The following is a 23300-nucleotide window of genomic DNA, read 5'->3' as shown; positions in this document are numbered from 1 at the left end:
CTGAACAACTTCTCTTTCCAATCCTCCCACTTCCTCCAAACCAAAGGAGTAGCCATGGGCACCCGCATGGGCCCCAGGTATGCCTGCCTCTTCGTCTGATATGTGGAACAGTCCATCTTCCGCAGCTACACTGGCACCACCCCCCACCTTTTCCTCCGCTACATCGATGACTGTATTGGCGCTACTTCGTGTTCCCATGAGGAGGTTGAACAGTTCATCCACTTTACCAACACCTTCCACCCGGACCTCAAATTTACCTGGACCGTCTCAGACACCTCCCTCCCCTTCCTAGACCTCTCTATTTCTCTCTCGGGTGACCAACTCAACACAGACATTTACTACAAACCGACCGACTCCCACAGCTACCTAGACTACACCTCCCCCCACCCTGCCCCCTGTAAAAACGCCATCACATATTCCCAATTCCTTAGCCTCAGTTGCATCTGCTCCCAGGAGGACCAATTCCAATACCGAACAACCCAGATGGCCTCCTTCTTCAAAGGCTGCAATTTCCCCTCAGAAGTGGTTGACGATACTCTCCATCGCATCTCCTCCACTTCCCGCTCCGCTGCCCTTGAACCCCGTCCCTCCAATTACCACCAGGACCTACCACCCCACCAACCTCCAGATACATCGTATCATCCTTCGTCATTTCCGCCACCTCCAAACAGACCCCACCACAAAGAATATATTTCTCCCCCTTCCCTATCAGCGTTCTGGAAAGACCACTCCCTCCGCGACTCCCTCATCAGGTCCACACCCCCCACCAACAATAACCTCCACTCCCGGCACCTTCCCCTGCAACCGCAAGAAATGCAAAACTTGCGCCCACACCTCCCTCCTCACTTCCCTCCAAGGCCCCAAGGGACACTTCCATATCCGCCACAACTTCACCTGCACCTCCACACACATCATTTACTGCATCCGCTGCACCTGATGTGGCCTCCTCTATATTGGGGAGACAGGCCGCCTACTTGCGGAACATTTCAGAGAACACCTCTGGGACACCCTCAGCAACCAACGCAACTGCCCTCTGGCTGAACACTTTAACTCCCCCTCCCACTCCGCCAAGGACATGCAGGTCCTTGGCCTCCTCCATCGCCAGACCTTGGCAACACGATGTCTGGAGGAAGAGCGCCTCATCATCCGCCTAGGAACCCTCCAACCATAAGGGATGAATGCAGATTTCTCCAGCTTACTCTCTTTGATGTTTCCTCCGGTGTTTATAGTGGTCTGTCCCTGCCGCTTCCGGTTGTCAGTTTCAGCTGTCCGCTGTAGTGGTTGGTATATTGGGTCCAGGTCGATGTGTTTGTTGATGGAGTTTGTGGATGAATGCCATGCCTCTAGGAATTCCCTGGCTGTTCTCTGTCTGGCTTGCCCTATGATAGTAGTGTTGTCCCAGTCGAATTCATGTTGCTTGTCGTCTGCGTGTGTGGCTACTAAGGATAGCTGGTGGTGTTGTTTCGAAGCATCCAAGGATTCTCCTGCTCCTTGGATGCTGCCTGACCTGCTGCGCTTTTCCAGCAACACATTTTTCAGCTCTGATCTCCAGCATCTGCAGTCCTGACTTTCTCCTCTGGGGGGAGGGGTCATTGATAATGCTTTTGTCAGGGTCAGTGAGGTAGGTGTTGGAGTCGGAGTGGGGTGTCTGAAGGTGGGTGAGGTGAAGATATTAGGAGGGTTGGTAAGGAAATGGAGGTAATGAGGTGAGATTTGGATGGTCAGTGAGGGAGTGTTGGTTTGGGATTGGGGTTGTGAAGGATGAGGGTATTGGGATAGGAAAGCGTGTGCTGCAGTTTTAGCTGTCAGTGGGGTGGGAATGACACTGGGGATTGTACTGGAGGGGAGCTGAGTAGGAAAATGGTGATATCAGGTCTTGCGCATATTGTTAGAGATGGTGAATAACACAACACTGCGAAGTTTGTTTGGAATTTAAGAATTTTCAATTTTGGCCAAAGGTCACCTTCATTGACATGAAGAAGAGATCACCCTTATTGAAAATTACTCATTTATTTACCTCAGTATTCAGCCAACTCATAAGTTCATCAATACCTTTCATTTATTCAGGCATCAAAACATTACGTGCTCTGTTCCTGATGCATCCCACATCTGCAACTTTGTCGTTATCTCACATCCTTAGCACTTCACAAAATTTTCATGAATTAATGTGTTTTAGAGCATGGACTTGTATGTCTCTCTCTTTTCAAATCAAGGCACAAATACTTATTAAGCACTTAAGCACTTATAGAGTCATAAGCCTGGACAGCACAGAAACAGACCCTTTGGTCCAATTCGTCCATCTGCTGACCAGATATTCTAAATTAATCATTTGCCAGCATTTGGCTTATTTCCCTCGAAGCCCTTCCTAGTCATGCACCTGTCAGATGTCTTTTAAATATTGTACCAGCCTCCACCAGTTCCTCTGGCAGCTCATTCCATACACGCAATACCGTTTGCATGAAAAGGTTGCCCCTTAGGTCCCTTTTATATTGCCTCCTCACCTTAAACCTAAGCCCTCTAATTTTGGACTTCCCTACCCTGGGAAAAAGACATTGGCTATTCATTTTATCCATGCCCCTCATAATTTTATAAACCTCTAAAAGGCCACCACTCAGCCTCCAATGCTCCAGGAAAAATAGCCCCAACCTATTCAGCCTCTCCCTATAGCTCAAACTCTCCAACCCTGGCAATATCCTTGTAAATCTTTTCTGCACTGATTCAAGTTTCACAATATCTTTCCTATACCAGGGAGACCAAAATTGAATGCCATATTCCAAAAGTGCCCAACCGATGTCCGGTACAGCCACAACATGACATCTGAGTTCCTATACTCAATGCACTAACCATAAAAGGCAAGTGTTCCAAACAGCTTCCTCACTATCCTGTCGACCTGTGATGCCACTTTCAAGAAACTATGAACTTGTTCCCAAGGTCTCTTTGTTTGGCAACATTCCCCAGGACCCTACCATTAAGTGTATCAGTCCTGCCCTGATTTCCAAAATGCAACATCTCACATTTATTTAAATTAAACTTCATCTGGCACTCCTCAGCCCTCGGCCCATCTGATCAAGATCCCATTGTATTCTGAGGTAACCTTCTTCACTGTCCACTACACCACCAATTTTGGTGTCATCTGCAAACTTACTGCCCATTCCTCCTATATTCACATCTAAATCATTATATAAATGACAAAAAGTAGTGGGCTCAGCACAGATCCCTGTGGCACACCACTACTCACAGGCCTCAGTCTGAAAAATAACTCTCTGCCACCAACCTTTGTTTCCTATGTTCAAGCCAATTTTATATCCAAATGGCTAGTTCTCCCTGTCTTCCATGTGATCTCACCTTGCTAACTTCCCACCATGGGGAAACTTGTCAAGTGCCTTGTTGAAGTCCACATAGATAACATCTACCATTCTGCCTTCATCAATCTTCTTTGTCTCTTCAAAAAACTCAATCAAGTTAGTGAGACATAATTTTCCATACACCAAGCTATGTTGGCTATCCTGGGGCGGCACAGTGGCTCAGTGGTTAGAACTGCTGCCTCACAGCACCAGGGTCCTGGGTTCGATTCTCGCCTGTCTGTATGGAGCTTGCACATTCTCCCTGTGTCTGCTTGGGTTTCCTCCGGGTGCTCTGGTTTCCTCCCACAATCCAAAGATGTGCAGGTCAGGTGAATTGGCCATGTTAGATTGCCCACAGTGTTAGGTGTGTTAGTCAGGGGTAAATATAGGGTAAGGGGAGAGGTTTGGGTGGGTTTCTCTTCGGAGGGTCGGTGTGGACTTGTTGGGCCGAAGGGCCTGTTTCCACACTGTAGAGAATCTAATCTAATCAGTCCTTGCCTCTCCAAATACATGTAAATCCTGTCCCTCAGAATCCCTTCCGACAACTTAGCCACCATTGATGTCAGGTTCATTGGTCTCTTGTTCCCTGGCTGCTCCTTACACCCCTTTTTAAAATAATGGCACCACATTAGCCACCTTCCAATCTTCCGGCACCTAACTCTTGGCTATTGATGATACAAATATCTCAGCAAGTGGCTAAGCAATTGCTTCCTTAGCTTCCTACAAAATTCTGGGATACACCTGATCAGGTCCTGGGATTTATCCACCTTTTTGCATTTTAAGATGTCCAGCCCTAACACCTCTGATCAGAATTAGTTTTCCATTTAACTGATCCTTTCAGTAAATTTTGACTTAAACTAAGAAATATTGTCCACTGTGTCTTGATTTGAGGTGATGTCTGTTCATGATCATGAGTTTGTGTCGTACAACTTTGTAACTGAACAGACTGATTCTTAATCTGCAGATCATTAGGTCCAAGGGGCTAGAGGTCCTATGATACACTGAAATTTAGTGCAGAACTTACTTTGTTCCTTTCCTCCTCTGCTGCCACTCTGCTTTGTCATTAAGGTGTAGCTCTAAGCATAATGCAACTCGGTGGACAAATTGTTGCCATGTTGTACAATTGGTAGTAAGCTCCTCCTATGCATTAATGTCAATGATGTCACACTTAAGGAGCTTCACATTATCTTTGAAGTCACCTTGTTCTCCCCTAGATTGCTCGCCCTTTCAGATTAGAAATCAGGATCCAACAAGGAAGACGGTTTGAGGCTTCTAGACACAATCCAGTCCATACGAGTTGATTTTAGCCTGAATAGAACTAGATTCAAGAAGGACATTACCGTTTATATAAGTGTCCTCCCACTGAATCCTGCAGGTGAGGCAGAGGCATTGTTAATGGAATTTCTTGAACTCTCTTATGTTACAAATGTCCAATCCAAGGTTAGCACTGCTGCCTCATAGCACCGGGACCTTGGGTTTGATTCCAGCCTCTGGCAACTGTCCGTGTGGAGTTTGCATGTTCTCCCTTTGTCCTTGTGTGTTTCCTCCAGGTGCTCCAGTTTCTTCCCACCATCCAAAGCTGTGCAGGTCAGGTGGCCATGCTAAATTGGCCAAAAGTGTCCATGATGTGCAGGTTAGGTGCACCAGCCATAGGAAATGCAGGGTTACAGGATGAGGGTTGGGTCTGGGTAGGATGCTGTTTGGAGGGTTGATATGGACTCGATGGGCTGAATGGCCTGCTTCTACACTAGGAATTCTAGGACACATGCCATATAGGAGTGGTAATGATAACTACTCTGTACACTAGTCTTTGGTTGACTTTTAAAAAAATTATCTTTAAAGAAATGTCAGTGTCACTGACAAGCCCAGTGTTTGTTGTTCATCCATAATTGCCCTTAGCTAAATGTCTTGCTGGCTATTTCAGAGGGCAGTTCAAGTATCCACTATATTTTCTGCAGATCTAAAGTCCCACGTAGGCCAGACCAGGTGAGGACAGCAAATTTCTTTCCCAAAAGGGCATTAGTGAATTGGATGGATATAAAGACCATCAGTGATAGTCTGGTGGGACCATTGTGGAGATTCATTTTCAGCTGTGGATTTATGATTGTCTGTCATGTCAGATGCTCAGTTTATTTTGAAAGCTGAACAGGCACCGTGATCCAGTTTAGATTTCCGTGTCAATGATGGAGTTTGGAGGAAGTTGGTTACCAAGGTATGTGAAGTGCTTCACGTGTTCCAGAGTGTCTGCATCCACATTGTCTGGGAGTTGGAATATTTGATTGATCAGGTCTGCGTAGATGTGAGTCTTTTCTTTTGAAAACATTCAAGGACAGAATTGAAGATGTTCAGAGTGGCACATTAGTTTGCTACAGGGTGATCAATGACATTGCAGTCCTCTGCAAACTGTAGATCAACTGTATGGTGTCAGGCTTAGTTTTCACATGGAAGCAACTGAGTTTATAGTTTTTCCATCCTGACATGACTTAATACTCATACCAGAAGGCAGTTATATTTGAGCTGAAAAGCCATTGCCAAGTTGGTTGTAAATAGTATGGGAGCTATCTCGCAGTTTTGCTTGACCCTAGTTCAGATATTCCAAGTATACACAAAACAGGAGCAGAAACAGGCCATTCGACCCTTTGACTTGTTCTGCCATTGCAAGATCATCACCAATCCATTGGTGATTTGCATTCCACGTTCCCATCTCCCCCCGCTATCCCTGGATTTCCAGCCTAATGCGAATCTATCCACCTCTGTCTTAAAAATATTCAATGGTCCCACCACCACCTGCAGCAGAGAGTTCCAAAGTTTGTCAACAATCTCAGAGAGAACATTGCCCTTTCACAACAGAGATGAGCAGCGATCCCTAATCTTAAAACAGTGCCCACTAATTCTGGACTGTACAAGAAAATGTTCTGATTCAGCATGTGGATGTACCTTCTAGAGAAGGTGCAAAACGTGACCTACTCTTGGGAAATAAAGCAGGGCAGGTGACTGAGGTGTCAGTGGGGGAGCACTTTGGGGGGGAGCACTTTGGGGCCAGCGACCATAATTCTATTAGTTTTAAAATAGTGGTGGTAAAGGATAGGATCTAAAAGGTGATGTTCTAAATTGGAGGAAGGCCAATTTTGACGGTATTAGGCAAGAACTTTCAAAAGTTGATTGGGGAGTGGATGTTGGTAGATAAAGGGATGGCTGGAAAATGGGCAGCTTTCAAAAATGAGGTAAGGAGAGTCCAGAGTCAGTATGTTCCTGTTTGTGTGAAAGACGAGGCTGATTGGTGTAGGGATTGCAGGGTGACTGGAGAATTTGAGGTTTTGGTCTAGAAAAAGAGGAAGCATATGTCAGGTATAGACAGCAGAGATCGAGTGAATCCTTAGAAGAGTATAATAGCAGTAGGAGTATACTTAGAAGGGAAATCAGGAGGGCAAAAAGGGACATAAGAGAACCCAGAGGGATTTTATAAATACATTCAGGACAACAGGATAATTAGGGAGAGAATAGGACCTCCCAAAGATCAGCAAGGCAGCCTGTGTTTGGAACCGCGGGAGGTGGGGGAGATGCTAAATGAGTATTTTGCATCAGCGTTTACTGTGGAGAAGGATTGGAAGATATAGAATGTGGGGAGATAGATGGTGACATCTTGAAAAATGTCCATGCTGCACAGGAGGAGGAAGTGCTGGATGTCTTGAAATGCATAAAACTGGATAAATCCCCAGGACCTGATCAGGCGTATCCTAGAACTCTGTGGGAAGCGAGGGAAGTGATTGCTGGGATATTTGGATCATTGGTCATGACAGGTGAGGTGCCAGAAGACTGGAGGGTGGCTAACGTGATGCCACAACTTAAGGTGGTAAGGAAAAGCCAGGGAACTACAGATTGGTGAGCTTGACATCGGTGGTGGGCAGGTTGTTGAAGGGGATCTTGAGGGATAGGATTTACATGTATTTGGAAAGGCAAGGACTGATTAGGGATAGTCAACATGGCTTTGAGTGTGGGAAATCACGTCTCACTAACCTGATTTAGGTTTTTGAGGAAGTAACGAAGTGGATTGATGAAGGCAGAGCAGTGGACATGATCTATATAAATTTCAGTAAGGTGTTCGACAAGGTTCCCCATGGGGGGCTGGTTAGCAAGGTTAGATCACGTGGAATACGGGGAGAACTAGCCCAAAGGTAGAAGACAGAGAGTGGTGGTGGAAGGTTGCTTTTCAGACTGGAGGCCTGTGACCAGTGGTGTGCCATAAGGGTCAACACTGGGTCCACTGCTTTTCATTATTTATGTAAATCATAGATATCATAAAATCCCTTCGGCCCAAACCAATCCACACCAACCCTCCAAAGACTATTCCAGCCAAACGCATTTCCCTGCACTATTACTCTACATTTACCCCTAACTAACACATCCCTGTACATTATGGACAATTTAGTATGGCCAATTCACCTAACCTGCACATTTTTGCATTGCGAGAGGAAACTGGAGCACCCGGAGGAAACCCACACAGACATGCGGAGAATTTGCAAACTCCGCACAGACAGTTGCCTGAGGCTGGAATTGAACCTGGGTCCCTGGCGCTGTGAGGCAGCAGTGCTAACCACTGAGCCATTGTGCTGTTTATAAATGATTCGGATGTGAACATAGGAGGTATAGTTAGTAAGATTACTCCAAAATTGGAGGTGTAGAAGGTCACCTCTGAGTACAGTGGGATCTTGATCAGATGGTCCAATGCTCTGAGGAATGGCAGGTGGAGTTTAATTTAGATAAATGGGAAGTGCTGTATTTTGGAAAGGCAAATCAGGGCAGGATGTATACAATTAATGGTAAGATCCAGCGGAGTGGTGCTGAGCAAAGAGACCTTGGAGTGCAGGTTGAAAGTGAAGTCCCAAGTAGATAGGATAGTGAAGAAGGCATTTGCAATGCTTTCCTCTATTGGTCAGAATATTAAGTAGAGGAGTTGGGAGTTGTGGCTGTACAGGACATTGGTTAGGCCACTTTTGGAATATTGTGTACAATTCTGGAATCCCACCTAAAGGAAGGATGTTGTGAAATTTCAGAAAAGATTTACAAGGATGTTGCCAGGATTGGACAGTTTAGGCTAGACGGAGAGGCTGAGTAGGCTGGGGCTGTTTTCCTTGGAACGTCGGAGGCTGGGAGTTGACCTTGCGAAGGTTTATAAAATTATGAGGGACATGGATAAGGTAAATAGACGAGGTCTTTCCCTGGGGTGGGAAGAGTCCAGAATTAGAGGGCATAGGTTTAAGATGAGAGGGGAAAGATTTAAAAAGGACCTAAGGGTGAACATTTTCATGCAGAGGGTGGTGCATGTATGGAATGAGCTGCCAGAGGAAGTTGTGGAGGCTGGTACAAATACAACATTTAACAAGCATCTGGATGGGTAGGTGAATCGGAAGGGTTTAGAGGGATACGGGCCAAGAGATGGCAAACAGGATTACATAAATTTCGGATATCTGGTCGGCGTGGACGATTTGGACTGAAGGGTCTGTTTCCGTACTGTACATCTTTATGATTGACCCAGCAAGCATCTGTTTCAGAACTCCCAGTGAAGATAGTTGCACACATATAATGAAGTTTATTGCATCCAAACCTCATTCAAAAAGAATTACATTAAGGGCTCTGAAAATATGCTAAAAGCAAGACAGTATGAATATAAATGTCGACTCCTCAGAGAATGAGACTGGGAAATCAATAATGGAAAACAAATGGCAGCAATTTTAAACAACTTCATTGTAGACACTTAAAGCATCTTAAAGATTTTGAAAAAGGGGAGAAATAGTGACTTCACAGGTTAATGGGATTGGAAGTTGACAGGTCCTCGGGACCTGGTGGCCTGTGTCCTAGGGTCTTAAAAGAAAGGAAAGAAGAGGGATGGTATTGATTTAGGAAAACTTTGCAATATTGGAGACAGCAGATGTCCCTGGAAGGGTAGAATTTGTTTTACAAGAACTAAGGAACAAAAGATGTGCACTCAGTAGTGGGAAAGTAGTATACGTAATGGACAAACTTGTAAGGAAATTACCGAGAAGTATACATAGACTTAGAATCATAGAATCAGAAAGAGGTCATTCATCTCATCAAGAGTGCACTGACCCGCCAGAGAACATCCTACCCAGACCGAGTTCCCTATCCTTTTCCCAAAAACCCGTATTTACCATGGCTAATCTGCTGAGCCTGCACATTCCCAGAAATTATAGATAATTTAGCATGGCGAATCCCCCGACCTGCGTGTTTTAAGACTTTGGGAGGAAACCGGAACACCCGAGGAAACCCACACAGACATGAGGAGAATGTGTACATTCCACACAGTCGTTCAATGCTGGAATCGAACCCAGGCCCCTGGTTCTATGAGACAGCAGTGCTAACCACTGAGCTACTATTCCGACTTCCAAAAGGCATTTGATAAAATAATGCACAACAGACTTGTGAACAAAATTAGACCATTTGTCATCTTGACTTGGAAATATATTGCTGTTCCTCCAATGTTCATTGCTACCAGCGCCATGGAACTACCTACCCTCTATAGACTGCAAGTTCACCAGCACCATTTGAAGGGAAATTAGGGATAGATAGGATATACTGGCCTGGCTTAGTACAAAGCCATTTTATGTGAAAGAGTAAAATATAGGGATGGAAAATTAATGGGCACAGGTTTATGTTACTTGGTAAAAGAAGCAATGGCAATAGGAGAAAAAAAATCATGTTCTCACTGAGCGATTAGCATCTGGAATGCACTGCCTGAGATTGCAGTGAATGCTGGCTCATTTGAGGCACTCCAGAGGTTAGTTGCATTTTTTTTTTTACCCCCACACTACCGCCTAACTGCGGGAGTGCTTATTTTTTCCCCAGCACCCATGGTTTGTGTGTGCAGCTGTGAGACATAGTGAGAGACACAAAGTGCACGAATCTTTATTCAATTTCCACCACCAGGAAGATAGGAAAACACCCGAGTGGCCAGGGACAAGCAGTGCCCTTCACATCAAAGGGCAATGCTGTGTGATCAAAACAGTGAAGGGGAGGGTAGTTAGTTGCATTATTGTCTGAGAAAGCAGAATCTATCAGGCTACAGAAGGAAGACAGGAGAATGAGATGAGGTAAATTGCTCCTCTAGAGAGAGAGAGAAACAATCATGATGGACTCGATCACCTCTGGAATCTATGGTTGTGAGGAGCAGGCAGGAAGGTGAAGTTAAAGCCACAGCAGATTAGCCATGATCTTATTGAAAGCTGGATAAATTGCGAGTCAAATGGCCTAATCCTATTTTGACCATAAGAAGTAAGAAAAGGAGTGTTCAGTTTCTCGAGTTTCTCACTTTGCTATGCCATTCAGTAGGATCATGGCTAATCCAACGTTCCTCACATCCACTTTCCTCCAATTTCCCTATAGCAGTTGATTTCCCAATTGATCAAGGATCTGTCTATCTCCACCTTAAATATACACAAGGACTCTTTTCCCACAGCTCTTTGTGGCAAGGAATTCCAAAGACTCGCAACTCTCCGAAAGAAGGAATTCTCCTTATCTCTGTCTGAAATTGATGTTTTTCTTAATTCTGAGACTATACCATCTGGTCCTTGACTCTCCCATGAGGGAAGCATCCTCTCAGCATTTACCCTGTCAGGCCCCTTAAGAATGCCGTGTGCTTCAATGAGATCGCCTCACATTTCTCTAAACTACAGTGTGTTCTTAGCCTCTCTGAACGTCAGACTATCCCCACTTTAAATTTCTGCACCATCTGGGGATGGTGTTGGGATTGTTTTGATAGAAACCATTGATCCAATTTGTCATTCTGGTCAACGCAGAGCCCAATATCAAACTGAAGCTTTGAGGCAGGAAGGTCCTAGAGGTGATTCCTGATTAGTGAATACTCCAAGCTGGAACGATGGGAATATTAATATTGCTTTTAATGCACCTGGGCCAAAGATAGGGAAAGTCTATGTTATCCTATTGTCAAGATGGGGAGAATATGCATGAAGAAGGGCTTATGCCCGAAACGTCGATTCTCCTGTTCCCTGGATGCTGCCTGACCTGCTGCGCTTTTCCAGCAACACATTTCCAGCTCAGAATATGCATGTTAACTAGCTTGTTGATTGTGTGGATTTGAAACTCCTCCCAGCACTTGAACTTGATCCCAACAAATACTTGACTTCTTCGGATTTTGGGGAAGGGTGGGGGTTTGGTGGTGGTAGTGAAGGAAAGGAAGCAGTGGGGAAATAAACTTGTATCTAATTATTAAAGTGGAAAATAAGAACTGGATTAGACCAGTCAGTTCTGTAATCCAGCTCTCTGTCAGTCTTCAGTGTGACAGTTTATCCTGTTTCTACTCCACAGGGATGGCGTGCACAATAGAGAAGGTGTTGGCTGATGCAAAGGTTTTGGTGGAGCGACTGAAGGATCATGACAATGCAGCTGAATCTCTCATCGAACAGACAACAACACTCAACAAACAAGTGGAGAGTATGAAGGAAGTTGGAACAGGAATCCCAGGCAGGGTCAGTTGAAAATTAGCTGGCAAATAAATGTAAAACTCTAATCCGTGCTGGTTCTCCCATGCATTTGGCACCCTCCTGCACCTCTGTGCTGTTTTGTGCCATTGTTTTACACAGTCAGCACAGTAAAAGTGCTGCGTTCTTTTTGTCCTCACCTGCACACCGACTGGGTCTTATCCCAACTCTGAAATCTCCACTACCATGTGTCCAATCAGCAACTCATCACTGATTACAGCCTCTTGTGTATTTTTAAAAATTAATTCTTGGAAAGTGAGTGTTGCTGGCACAAATGGCATTTATTCTGCATTCTTGTGAAGATGTTAGTGGGCTGCCTTTATTGCTGTCCATGCAATGAGTTTGGACCTGAAGAGGCAATGCATATGTTGCTATATTAAAGAAGGGAGGAAGAGCTGCAGTGACCTCTACTGTCTAGAAGAACAAGGGCAGCAGATAAATGAGAACACTATTACCTGCAAGTTCCCTTCATAGTTACACATCGTTGAGTCATATTGGACTCAAAGCATTAATTCTGCCTGACCTCCCGAGTTTCTCCAGTGCATTGTTTATATAACAGTTACACATCATCCGGACTTGGAATTAGATTGCTATTCCTTCAGTGTGGCTGAATTAAAATCCTGGAACTCCCTACCTAGCAGCACTGTGAGTGAATCTACATCCTAATAGGTTGCAGCAGTTCAAGGAGGTGGCTCATCACCTTCTCTTGGGCAATTAGGGACAAGCTGTAGATATTGGCCTTGTGATGCTCACGTTCCATGAAAGAAAATAATGAATGGTGGTTCCACTGTACTGTTAGAAATCCTTCCTTCATTCCACCTTCAGCAGCCCAGTCTTCAGCCACCTCACTCTTACTCCCTGGAGCTGCCAGCTCACACCTTTAAATTCATAAAACAAAACTTGTGTATTGAGTTCTTGGTTAGGTTTCTGGTTAGGTTTCTTAATCTCATTTTTCTTAGGTAATGTCTCCTTCCTTTCCTTCAACACCCTAATTGTGACATGCTGAAATGTTAGCTATACCATCATGGGTTGATTACTAGAATCCCTCTCTGCAGTTGTGCCTATGTTCAAATCCTGACTCATCTCTGTGACATTTTTCCCATGGGACTTCATGAGAAAAATGAATTTAACTTTATTGCCATCCATTTAACTCTCAGAAGGGCGTTGAGATCTTCTGGTGATCCAAATTCATTAGCCTCAGAGAATAGAGGAGCAACTTAGTGCAGAGAGATGAAGCAGACTGGACCATTGTGCGCAACCTATCTCTTTGCCAATTAAAACTGACTCATTAATGACTCTGTGACAGTTTGGACAGCACAGTATCTGTAAATTTGCTCTGATATATTTTCAGAACCAGGAAGATTTTGCAGAGCTGCAGAAGCTGGCCAGTCACAAACCACATGCCATCCTCTCTCAAGAGAACACTCAGATCCGGGATCTGCAGCAGGAAAATAAAGGTCCTTTTTCCCTTGTCTGCATAATTGAGACCTATCAACAGTGCCTGTTATGTGAGCTAAAGCCTAGTTATATTGTTCAGACACAATTACAACTTGATATTGATAAGTATTTTATTGCTTCTCTCATGCTTTTCAAAGGTCAGAGACTTCATAGTAGGCAAGTCAATTTCTGTGTATATTTTTTCATTGTCCTCAGTGAGCACTTCAAGTGAAGGTTTAGAGCTCCCTCTACAGTAACGCAGCAAGCCAGTGCTTCGGGGTGTAGAATGAAGTTACTGTACAAATACAATTGCACTCCCTCTTTTTGTCATTCCTCCTCAATCAAGGGTTTCATTTTGTATGTTTAGCCTGTGATTTTCAGGTCCCTAAGGTCAGTAAGAGGACTATCCAAGAGAGCAGTCTCTATCAATGTGTGGAACATTTAGGCTCTCAAATGCAAATATGTCATTCCTATTATTTCATGGTATCGGAGTGGGATTGCTCAATTATTACCAATTCTGAACTTTGAAAATATGATCTGTTTAACAAAATGAAAGGAGAAAGCACGTTCTATGGAAGAAGTACTGTTCTAAAGATATATGGGAACATCTGTATTGTATAATTTTGTACTGTTTCTTCTCATTTCTACTCTTCTTCTGGATTCTGGCTATTGTAACCTCTATCCTTCAACCCCCAACTTAAAAATGGTTTAAAAGGTGTCCTACATGGTGTAGTACAGTGTATTTGAGACCCATGGTCACTATTGGTCATGGGTCTGTGTTGTGACCAGGGCGATAGCAATGTCATAATTGCTCTCTCGAGCTAAGGGGAGGAAAGTCAGCCCAGGTTAACACTCCTTTATTGGATTATGCTCCTTTCTAGAAGGTGCAAATATGTGGGTGAAGGAAAGCTCAACTTTGTTTTGATGGCCCTGTGATAAAACTGCCTGCTGCCATTACCATTGTTGACGAAACAGTGGTGTAATGTCCCTAGACTAGGCTACACCTGTGGGAACATGGGTTCAAATCCCACCACAGCAGATGTTGGAATTTAAATCTAATTGACAAATCGAGAATTGAAAGCAAGCCTCTGTAATGATGCTCGTTAAACTATTATTGATGAATCTTAAAAACCCATCTAGTTCACTAATAACCTTTAGAAAAGATAAGACCTGAGCTTTAGACATTTAGAAAAGGAAATCTTCCAACTTCATGTGGTCTGGCCTACATGATTCCGGACCAACAGCAATGTGGTTGACTCCTTACAGTCCTCAAATGGCTGAGCAAGGCACTTGATCTACATCTCATGATGGATGAGTTGTGTTAGCTGATCTTAGGGTAGGTAGTGGCAGAAGGGATTCAGAGTCGAGTGTGTGTTTCTGGAAAAGCACAGCCGGTCAGGCAGCATTCGAGGAGCAGGAGAATCGACGTTTCAGGCCGGAGGCCTTCATCAGGAATCTGCTAAGAGGCTGTGGCCCGAAACATCAATTCTCCTGCTCCTCGGATGCTGCCTGATCTGCTGTGCTTTTCCAGCAACACACTCTTGGCTCTGATCTCCATCATCTGCAGACCTCACTTTCTCCTAGCAGAGAGGATTCAGTTCATCCAGGGAATGGAAGGAATGGTTCCTGCTCTCTGATTGTAACCCAATAACTCTTAGTAAATTAAGGCAGAAGATCAGGGTTAGCACTGCTACCTCTCAGCACCAGAGTCCCAGATTCGATTCTAGCCTTGGGCGACTGTCTGTGTGGAGTTTGCACATTTTCCCCGTGTCTGCATGGGTTTCCTCCGGGTGCTCCGGTTTCCTCCCACAGTCCAAAGATGTGCAGGTCAGGTGAATTGGTCATGCTAAATTGCCCATAGTGCCAGGTGCATTAGTCAGAGGGAAATGGGTCTGGGTGGGTTACTCTTTGGAGGGTCAGTGTGGACTGGTTGGGCTGAAGAACCTGTTTCCACACTGTAGGTAATCTAATCTAATCTAATCTAATCAGGCTACTTAAGCATGAGAAAATAATTGTTCTGGATGAGTTAGCAGAGCTTGTAAAACCTCCCCAGCAGGAGTGACAGGAAATAGTGCAGACATTTTGCATGGAAGCTTTTTTTTTAAACTCTTGCAGAATGGAGATGGTACAATAACTCAGCTTTTGGGAAAATGAAATGCTCATTGGGAACGTGCTGGGTAAACAAAATATTCATCTGGGTAATCAGATGTAAAATGAGTCATCCTTAAGGAAGTGAAGTCCTACAATGAGGAATATTTTTGAACATCTTTTGAACACCGGGCGGCACGGTGGCACAGTGGTTAGCACTGCTGCCTCACAGCGCCAGAGACCCGGGTTCAATTCCTGACTTAGGCGACTGACTGTGTGGAGTTTGTACATTCTCCCCGTGTCTGCATGGGTTTCCTCCGGGTGCTCCGGTTTCCTCCCACAGTCCAAAGATGTGCAGGTTAGGGTGAATTGGCCATGCTAAATTGCCCGTAGTGTTAGATAAAGGGGTAAATGTAGGGGAATGGGTGGGTTGCGCTTCGGCGGGTCGGTGTGGACTTGTTGGGCCGAAGGGCCTGTTTCCACACTGTAAGTAATCTAATCTAATCTAATCTTTCTTACCTGCATGGCCATAACTCATTGGCAGCTTTTGCTGTTTCTGTCAGAGTTGTGGCTTTCACTGGAGGAGCACCGTTATACCTTAGAACTCATCATGAGCAAATACCGGAAGCAGATGTTACGGCTCCTAACATCAAAGCAAAAGCTGGACAGTGCACCCATTACCATTTTACACCAGGAGCATTCCCAGGTAACAAATTATATTCCACAGGCAGAGCCTACATTTGCCTGGCTTTTAAACCAGCAGAAATGTTTTTGAGACTCAACTTGCCAAATTGTTACAGTTTATACTTAAATTGAAAGATGTGCAACTTTGGAAAAGATTGTGGGTGAAGATCCTTAAGCAAGCCAGCTCTGGTGACCTCTTATTATTTAGTATTCTGTGCTGTGTATTTTCTGGGTTCGGGTCAGTTTACATCAATGTAAATTGTATCGGTTGTAGACTTCCAGCCGATTTATCCTTCACTAAATTTGATCTTAATTTTATGAACTGAGATTATAAAACAAATGTTTAATGCAATCTAGATTTGTGCTGTAAAGAAAGTTTCTGTTTTTACAACAGAAAAAAAAGTTATATAGTTGATTACCCATTTTAGAAACTTTCAAAGTAATGATTGCCAATTTCCTTCAATGAAAAATTACCATTGAGCTCCCCTTAATTTCTACTGAAGGATGTTCAGGGAAGTACTCAACAGAGCGGGTAATATAAAATACTGAATTAGGATGCTCCTGGGTTGTGTGCAACACTGTTGTTGAGCCATTTAACGACAGAATTACAAAGACCAGGTGCATGTTCTTGTCCAATGTCCTTGTTTGCTGTTTTGTAACAGGATTGATGAGAATTGGAAACGCAATTTGATTTTATTAACACTCCCCTCAGATATCTTGAGTCTAAACAACAGCTGACCACTATTGTCTGGGTTTGCAATGTTTGATGCTACAGGGCTGCTAAGATGTTACAGGGCTAAACAAGTATTGTTCATTGTGTGGGCCAAGGTATTCTATACTTCGCTAGGTCCAGTGGACCTCGGTAAACCATGTTGCTTATTGTACTTCCAGGAGCTGCAAACCCAAGTAGAACAGATATGTAAAATGGCCAGAGTAATGAGGAAATCTGTTCAAGTGGACGATCAAGAGTATTGTCAAATTCAAGAGAAAATAGCCCAGCTGGAGGTAGGTGCTGTCCCAACATGCACGTGGATCTATAAAATCTATTTAGTAATTTTACGTTTGGTTTCCTTTTCATTGTCAGTTTAGTTGCCAAAGTTGCATCGGTCCAGTAACCTTCAGGACTTCTTGTTCAGAGCGTTTTGAGTTTCAGTTCTGGTGTGGATTCAGGTGGAATAGTGAATGTGGGCACAGAAACAGTGTAGGGGGCTGGGCAAAAAGATAAGACCTGAGCTTTAGACATTACACAATAGGTGCAGGAGTAGGCCATTCAGCCCTTCGAGCCATTCATTTATGATCATGGCTGATCATCCACAATCAGTATCCTGTTCCTGCCTTATCCCCATAACCTACTTTCCACTATCTTTAAGAGCTCTATCCATCTCTTTCTTGAAAGTATCCAGAGACTTGGCCTCCACTACCTTCTGGGGCAGAGCATTCCATATATCCACCACTCTGTGGGTGAAGACGTCTCTCCTCAACTCTGTTCTAAATGGCCTACCCCTTATTTTTAAACTGTGTCCTCTGGTTCTCGACTCACCCATTAGTGGAAATATGCTTCCTTACTCCAGAATGTCCAATCCTTTAATAATCTTATACATCTCAATCAGATCTCCTCTCATCCTTCTAACTCAAGTGTATACAAGCCCAGTTGCTCCAATCTTTAAACATGATAGTCCTGCCATTCTGGGAATTGACCTCGTGAACCTACGCTGCACTTTCTCAAATTTGGAGACCAAAACTGCACACAATCCTCCAGGTGCAGTCTCACCAAGGCCCTGTACAGCTGCAGAAGGACCTCTTTGCTCCTATACTCAATTCATCTTGCTATGAAGGCCAGCATGCCATTAGCCGCCTTCACTGCCTGCTGTACTTGCATGCTTGCTTTCATGGACAGTTGTACTTCCTCTTTACCTAATTTGACTCCATTTAGATTGTACTCTACCTTCCTGTTCTTGCCACCAAAATGGATAACCACACATTTATCTACATTAAACTTCCATGCATCAGTCCACTCACCTAGCCTGTCCAAGTCACCCTATATTCTCATAACATCCTCCTCACATTTCACCCTGCCACTCAGCTTTGTGTCATCAGCAAATTTGCTAATATTACTTTTAATACCTTCATCTACATCATTAAATGTATATTGTAAACAGCTGCTGTCCCAGCACTGAACCTTGTGGTACTCCACTGGTCGCCGCCTGCCATCCCAAAAGGAACCCGTTTATCACTACTCTTTGCTTCCAGCCAATTTTCAGTCCAAGTCAGTATTTTGCCCCCAATACCATGTGCTCTAATTTTGCTCACTAATCTCCTGTGTTGTACAAAGGCTTTCTGAAAGTCCAGGTACGTTACATCCACACATTCTCCCTTGTCCATCTTAATAGTTACATTCTCAAAAAATTCCATAAGATTAGTAAAGCATGATTTCCTCTTTGTAAATCCACGCTGACTCTGACCTATCCTGTTACTGCTATCCAAATGAGTCGTAATTTCATCTTTATAATTGACTCCAGCATCTTTCCCACCAGTAATGTCAGGCTAACCGGTCTATAATTCCCTGTTTTCTCCTCTCTGTCCTTTCTTGAAAAGTGGGACAATGTTAGCTACCCTCCAATCTGCAGGAACAGATCCTGAATCTATAGAACTTTGGAAAATGATTACCAATGCATCCATAATTTCTAAAGCCACCTCCTTAAGTACGCTGGGATGCAGACCATCAGTTCCCAGGGACTTATCAGCCTTCAGACCTAATAGTCTATCCAACACCATTTCCTGCCTGATAGAAATTCCCTTCAGTCCTTCAGCCACAATTACATCTGGGAGATTGCTTGTGTCTTCCCCAGTGAAGACAGATCCAAAGTATCTGTTCAATTCTTCTGCCACTTCCTTGTTCCCCATAATAACTTCACCTGTTTCAGTCTTCAAGGGCCCAATTTTAGTCAACCATTTTTTTTCACCTACCTAAAAGATGCTTCTACTAACCTCCTTTATATTTTTGGCCAGTTTGCCTTCGTGCCTCATTTTTTCTCCGCTCTTTAAAAGTTTCCCAGTCCTCCTCCACCCAGTTCTGGCTGAACTACATCAAGTGCTAATGGGCCTCATTCTTTTCTACCAAATTTCCCACTTTACTAGATCCATCCTGAAAAATTGAAGGCACTCTATGAATTCCTTTGTCTACTACCCACCATCACCTTAAACTCCTCCACACACCGTTCACCTTGTCAGTCAATAATTCTGCAGAGTTCATAGCTTTCTTTGCCATAGGTTTCTAGAGTTGAGACCATTCAGTGCTGTTACAGCTTCCATCTTTTTCCTCAACCTCACAAAAGTCTCCCTCAGATGCCTTCATTCCAAAGAAAACAACCCCAATCAATCATTCTTTCCTGATTATTGAAATTCTCCATTCAAGGCAACATGTTCAGAAAGCTGCTCTGCACCATTCACTGTGACTACATCCTTCCTGTAATACAGTGTCTAGAATATCAGTCAGTATGCTTGCTTTTATGTTCTCTCCTTCTTAGTTTGGTGGAACTAACCTTCAATAGCTTAAAGATCTATTGCTGCTGTACTCGTTCCATACCTCAGCTCCCCAAAGATCTATCTAGCTCCCTTTCTTTATCCTCGTGCTATTCCTTGGCAAAGGCATCTGCTGACATGGCTAGGACTTCCACATATATTGACTGTTCTCAGCTATACCCCTCCACTGCCCCCGTGGACATTCTTCATACGAGTCTAGATAGTGAGGTTGGAAGATTATTTAATACCAAAGGCATTGCATTCCAAACCTAATCCTTTCTGATCAGAAAAGGCTGGAAACCTTCAGCTGATCAGATAGTGTCTGTGTAGACTGACAGTTTGATTGTGATGCCACATTGTTGAATAACTGCCAAATCTCTATTTGGCTGGCTTAATGAAATTGATAGTTACACACCCATCTCAGCGTGAGTCAGTCCTTCAGAAGTAAAAAAAAAAGAGTAGAGAAAGTAGGGGAAAAGGCATAAGCAAGATTTAGAATGTGACTTGTGCTTTAATATATCATAAACTGTGCAAAAGTCTCACTTTTTTTTCCTTTTCATGTTGCTTTCAAGCTTGAAAATAAAGAATTACAAGAGCTAGCATCATTCAGTAAGGAAGCATTACTTCCAGAGAATCTTCACCAGCCACCCCATTCTAGTAAATAATTTTAGCTCCAACAGTCTCTGCATCTACTTCCTGCGCTGCCTTGCAAACACTCGAACAGTGCCTCCAGTTTACAGCTGGCTGTGTTCCTTTTGATGTTCAGAAAACATTGAAGTTTTAACCAGGGACCAGTGCAGCCCCATGTTTCATTGGTGCTTTTATTGCCTTTGGGGAATCTTTTGTGAACCATAACATTTTACAGGGGTGCTTTTCCCCACAACAGCCTCCTCCAAAAAAATCCCATTTCCTTTAGTCACATGTTGACATTTATGTCCCACCATCACTGTCGCCAGTTTTCATGTGGTCTGTCTCTGCTAAGACGACCTGTCAAGCTAAGCCTATGGACCTCATGTCTCGTAATCCAGGAACAGGCCAAGCACCTCTGACATGACAGGTCCTGTTCTGCCTCAATTAATGGTACTCATATCCAGCAAGATTGTGCCAGACCGTTAGTGCGTAATGCAAAAGCCAGTTCAGAACTCATTAGGAAATTATCAGTGGACCAAAAGCTCTGACTTCGAACTTCAGATGTGATCGGTATTGGTGTTTGTGAGTTCATGTATTCCTCACTATTTGCTCCTTGCTGAGTTAGCTGATCTCAGCCAACATTGCATTACTGACCTTAATGTTCCAACCTAAAATAGGATAATTAGCCAAGATTTTTGCAATTCATAGCTTGCTTTCTGCAAGAAAGAATGTATGGGCATGGCCTGAGAGAGATCAGACTCAGCTGTGATGCCCAATCCATTAAATAGTCTTCTGATCCGAGACGCACAGGAAGAATAGCTATTTGGATGCACTGAAAGACTGTTCCTACTATCATCATGGTAAACACTTTTAAAAGTGATGTGGGAGAAAGTTGAGGGCAGCAAATACTTTAAAGACCTGAGTAGGTGTATGGTTAATATGAAGGCGTAACCACATCTGAACTGTAATGTTCTTGATCATTCTGCTGTTCATCACCTTGAATGTACAAGAGTTTTTTGAACAGGACGGGGTATAAAGTCCAACTGATGTTCCTGCTCCATGAATCCTTCAAATAAAAGCAAAATACTGTGGATGCTGAAACATGCACCGAAGATGCTGAAGGAATTCAACAGGTCTGGTAGCACCTGTGGAGAGAGAAGTAGAGTTAATGTTTCAAGAACACTATGACTTTTCTTCAGAACTCAGATACTGCCCAACCTGCTGAGTTTCTCCAGCGTTTTGTGTTTGTTCCATGAATCCTAAAGTTTTGTTCTGTTTTCTTCTTTTCCCGTCTTTCATGCACCATTTACACCACTGTGTGGGGCCAGAGGAATTACACTCTTGAATTCTGATCATTACTTTCTATGCACTTAAGCTACTCTAAGAGATTAGTTTGAAAAAATGTTCCTATTGATTAAAAATAAAGATGGTCAGTGCAACAATATTTTATCCAAATTGAAAAGGGAGTTTCTCTGTTCTGGTACTGTGTGGAGATAGCTTTGCCTTCCTGCATATGTCTGCATGTTGACAGCCAGACTAAGAGGAGCCGAAGGTTTGAGTAATGGGAGTTCTGCTCATCTTGGATTCATCATTTATAGGACTGGAAAACAGACTCTGGAACCTTTAACTTGCTCAGCCAAGGCCTATCATTTGTAATTGTCCAAATAAATTGTGATTTTTTTTTTACCAAATGTTTCAAGATATACCGACATGTATCAAATGTGTAAAGATTCTTCATAAATGTGTTGGTCAGTTGTACAAAATATTAGAAAGCATAGGTTTAAACATCAACAATACAAAATTGTCACTGTGGGTTAAAATTTTATGAACAGCTTATCAGTGGAGTATGGTTTTCAATATGAAAGGCTCCAAAACTTTTGTGACAAAGGTTTAATCGTGCTGGTTTTTTTCCCAACATATGCTTCCGGTTTAGACACACTCCCATCTCCACATTTATCTGTTGCAGCTTCAGTAGCCATGCCTTCAACCACTTAAGGCTTAAACTGTCCCACCTCTGTGACCAGGTTTTGGTCATCTGTTCTAATATTTTCTTCTGTGGTCCAGTATCATATTTTGTTTAGTGTTCTTGTGAAGTGTCTGGGTATTCATGAATATGAATTATCTCGTTGGTACAGAGGACAGTGTTATACTACTCATAGATTTTCTACTGAGGTAATAGATGCTGCAATGAACCACCAATATATTTACATTGCTGGAGGAGTTCCTTTAGGCAATATCTGAGCTATCTCCAACGACTTTTAACATAGAACATTACAGCGCAGCATAGGCACTTTGGCCCTCAATATTGTGCTGACCTGTGAAACCAATCCAAAGCCCATCTAACCTACTCTACTTCATCAATGACCATTCTGCATTCTATTTTTGGGTGTTTGCAATGTTGGATTTTGTTTTTTTTTTCAAAAGAATAAAACAAATCTGTGCTCCTGTTCTGCAAGGCCTGAATAGCATGCAGCCTATGGCTGAACAGTAAGTTAATCTACTCCAGGTAATAATGGTTTCCAAAATGCCAAGTCCAGTAACCGCCTCTTTATATTTAAGAGCATTGGCAATTTGTGATAGCAATTAACAACACCCTGGGAATTGAAATCCACCAGCAATTCAACTCAGCCATGTAAATGCTCATCCAAAACATCAGAAAAATGCCAGTCACTGTCTGATTGCCAAGTGCCAATCTTTTACACTTTGATAGAACTTTGCATTTCTGGCCAGGACTTATGAACTTGACATCACAGATGCAGAGTGTACTTGTTTTCAGTTATCTTCTAGCACAGAGAGTCGAAGCTCTCATGCTCCAAATTTGTTCATTCACCAAGGACAGTTTAAATAACATTTCTGTTGGTTTGTGAATGAATGAGTGAGATAAGTGAGTAGGATAGCATGCTGTTGAGTTTGGGTCAGATCAGATAGTCATCCGGAGGGGTGGGGGACTTCCAAAGAGTCTTGAGGCTTATCCTTGCGTTTACATTCAGACCCAAGACAGTCAGAATATCTTGGCCATTGTGTTTACAAGATGGCTGGGACTACTGTGGTACAGCACACAAGTTCAGAAAGTGATGGA

General features: G+C 43.4%; 1 protein-coding gene across 1 annotated transcript in view; it reads left to right on the top strand.

The window, feature by feature from the left end:
- sike1 (suppressor of IKBKE 1) overlaps positions 1-21905 on the top strand; it is a 39672-nt gene extending 17767 nt beyond the window's left edge. The window contains exons 2-6 of the mRNA XM_043717026.1: positions 11688-11848; positions 13212-13317; positions 15949-16091; positions 16961-17074; positions 20164-21905. Coding sequence (XP_043572961.1) covers positions 11688-11848; positions 13212-13317; positions 15949-16091; positions 16961-17074; positions 20164-20256 — 617 coding nt within the window. The 3' untranslated portion in view covers positions 20257-21905. The remainder of the gene's footprint in view (positions 1-11687; positions 11849-13211; positions 13318-15948; positions 16092-16960; positions 17075-20163) is intronic.
- The last annotated feature ends 1395 nt before the right edge of the window (positions 21906-23300 follow it).

This window comes from Chiloscyllium plagiosum, chromosome 26, assembly GCF_004010195.1.
Source record: "Chiloscyllium plagiosum isolate BGI_BamShark_2017 chromosome 26, ASM401019v2, whole genome shotgun sequence".
Classification (NCBI taxonomy): domain Eukaryota; kingdom Metazoa; phylum Chordata; class Chondrichthyes; order Orectolobiformes; family Hemiscylliidae; genus Chiloscyllium; species Chiloscyllium plagiosum.
The sequence above is the reverse complement of the archived record's forward strand: the minus strand, read 5'-3'. Positions and strand labels throughout refer to the sequence as shown.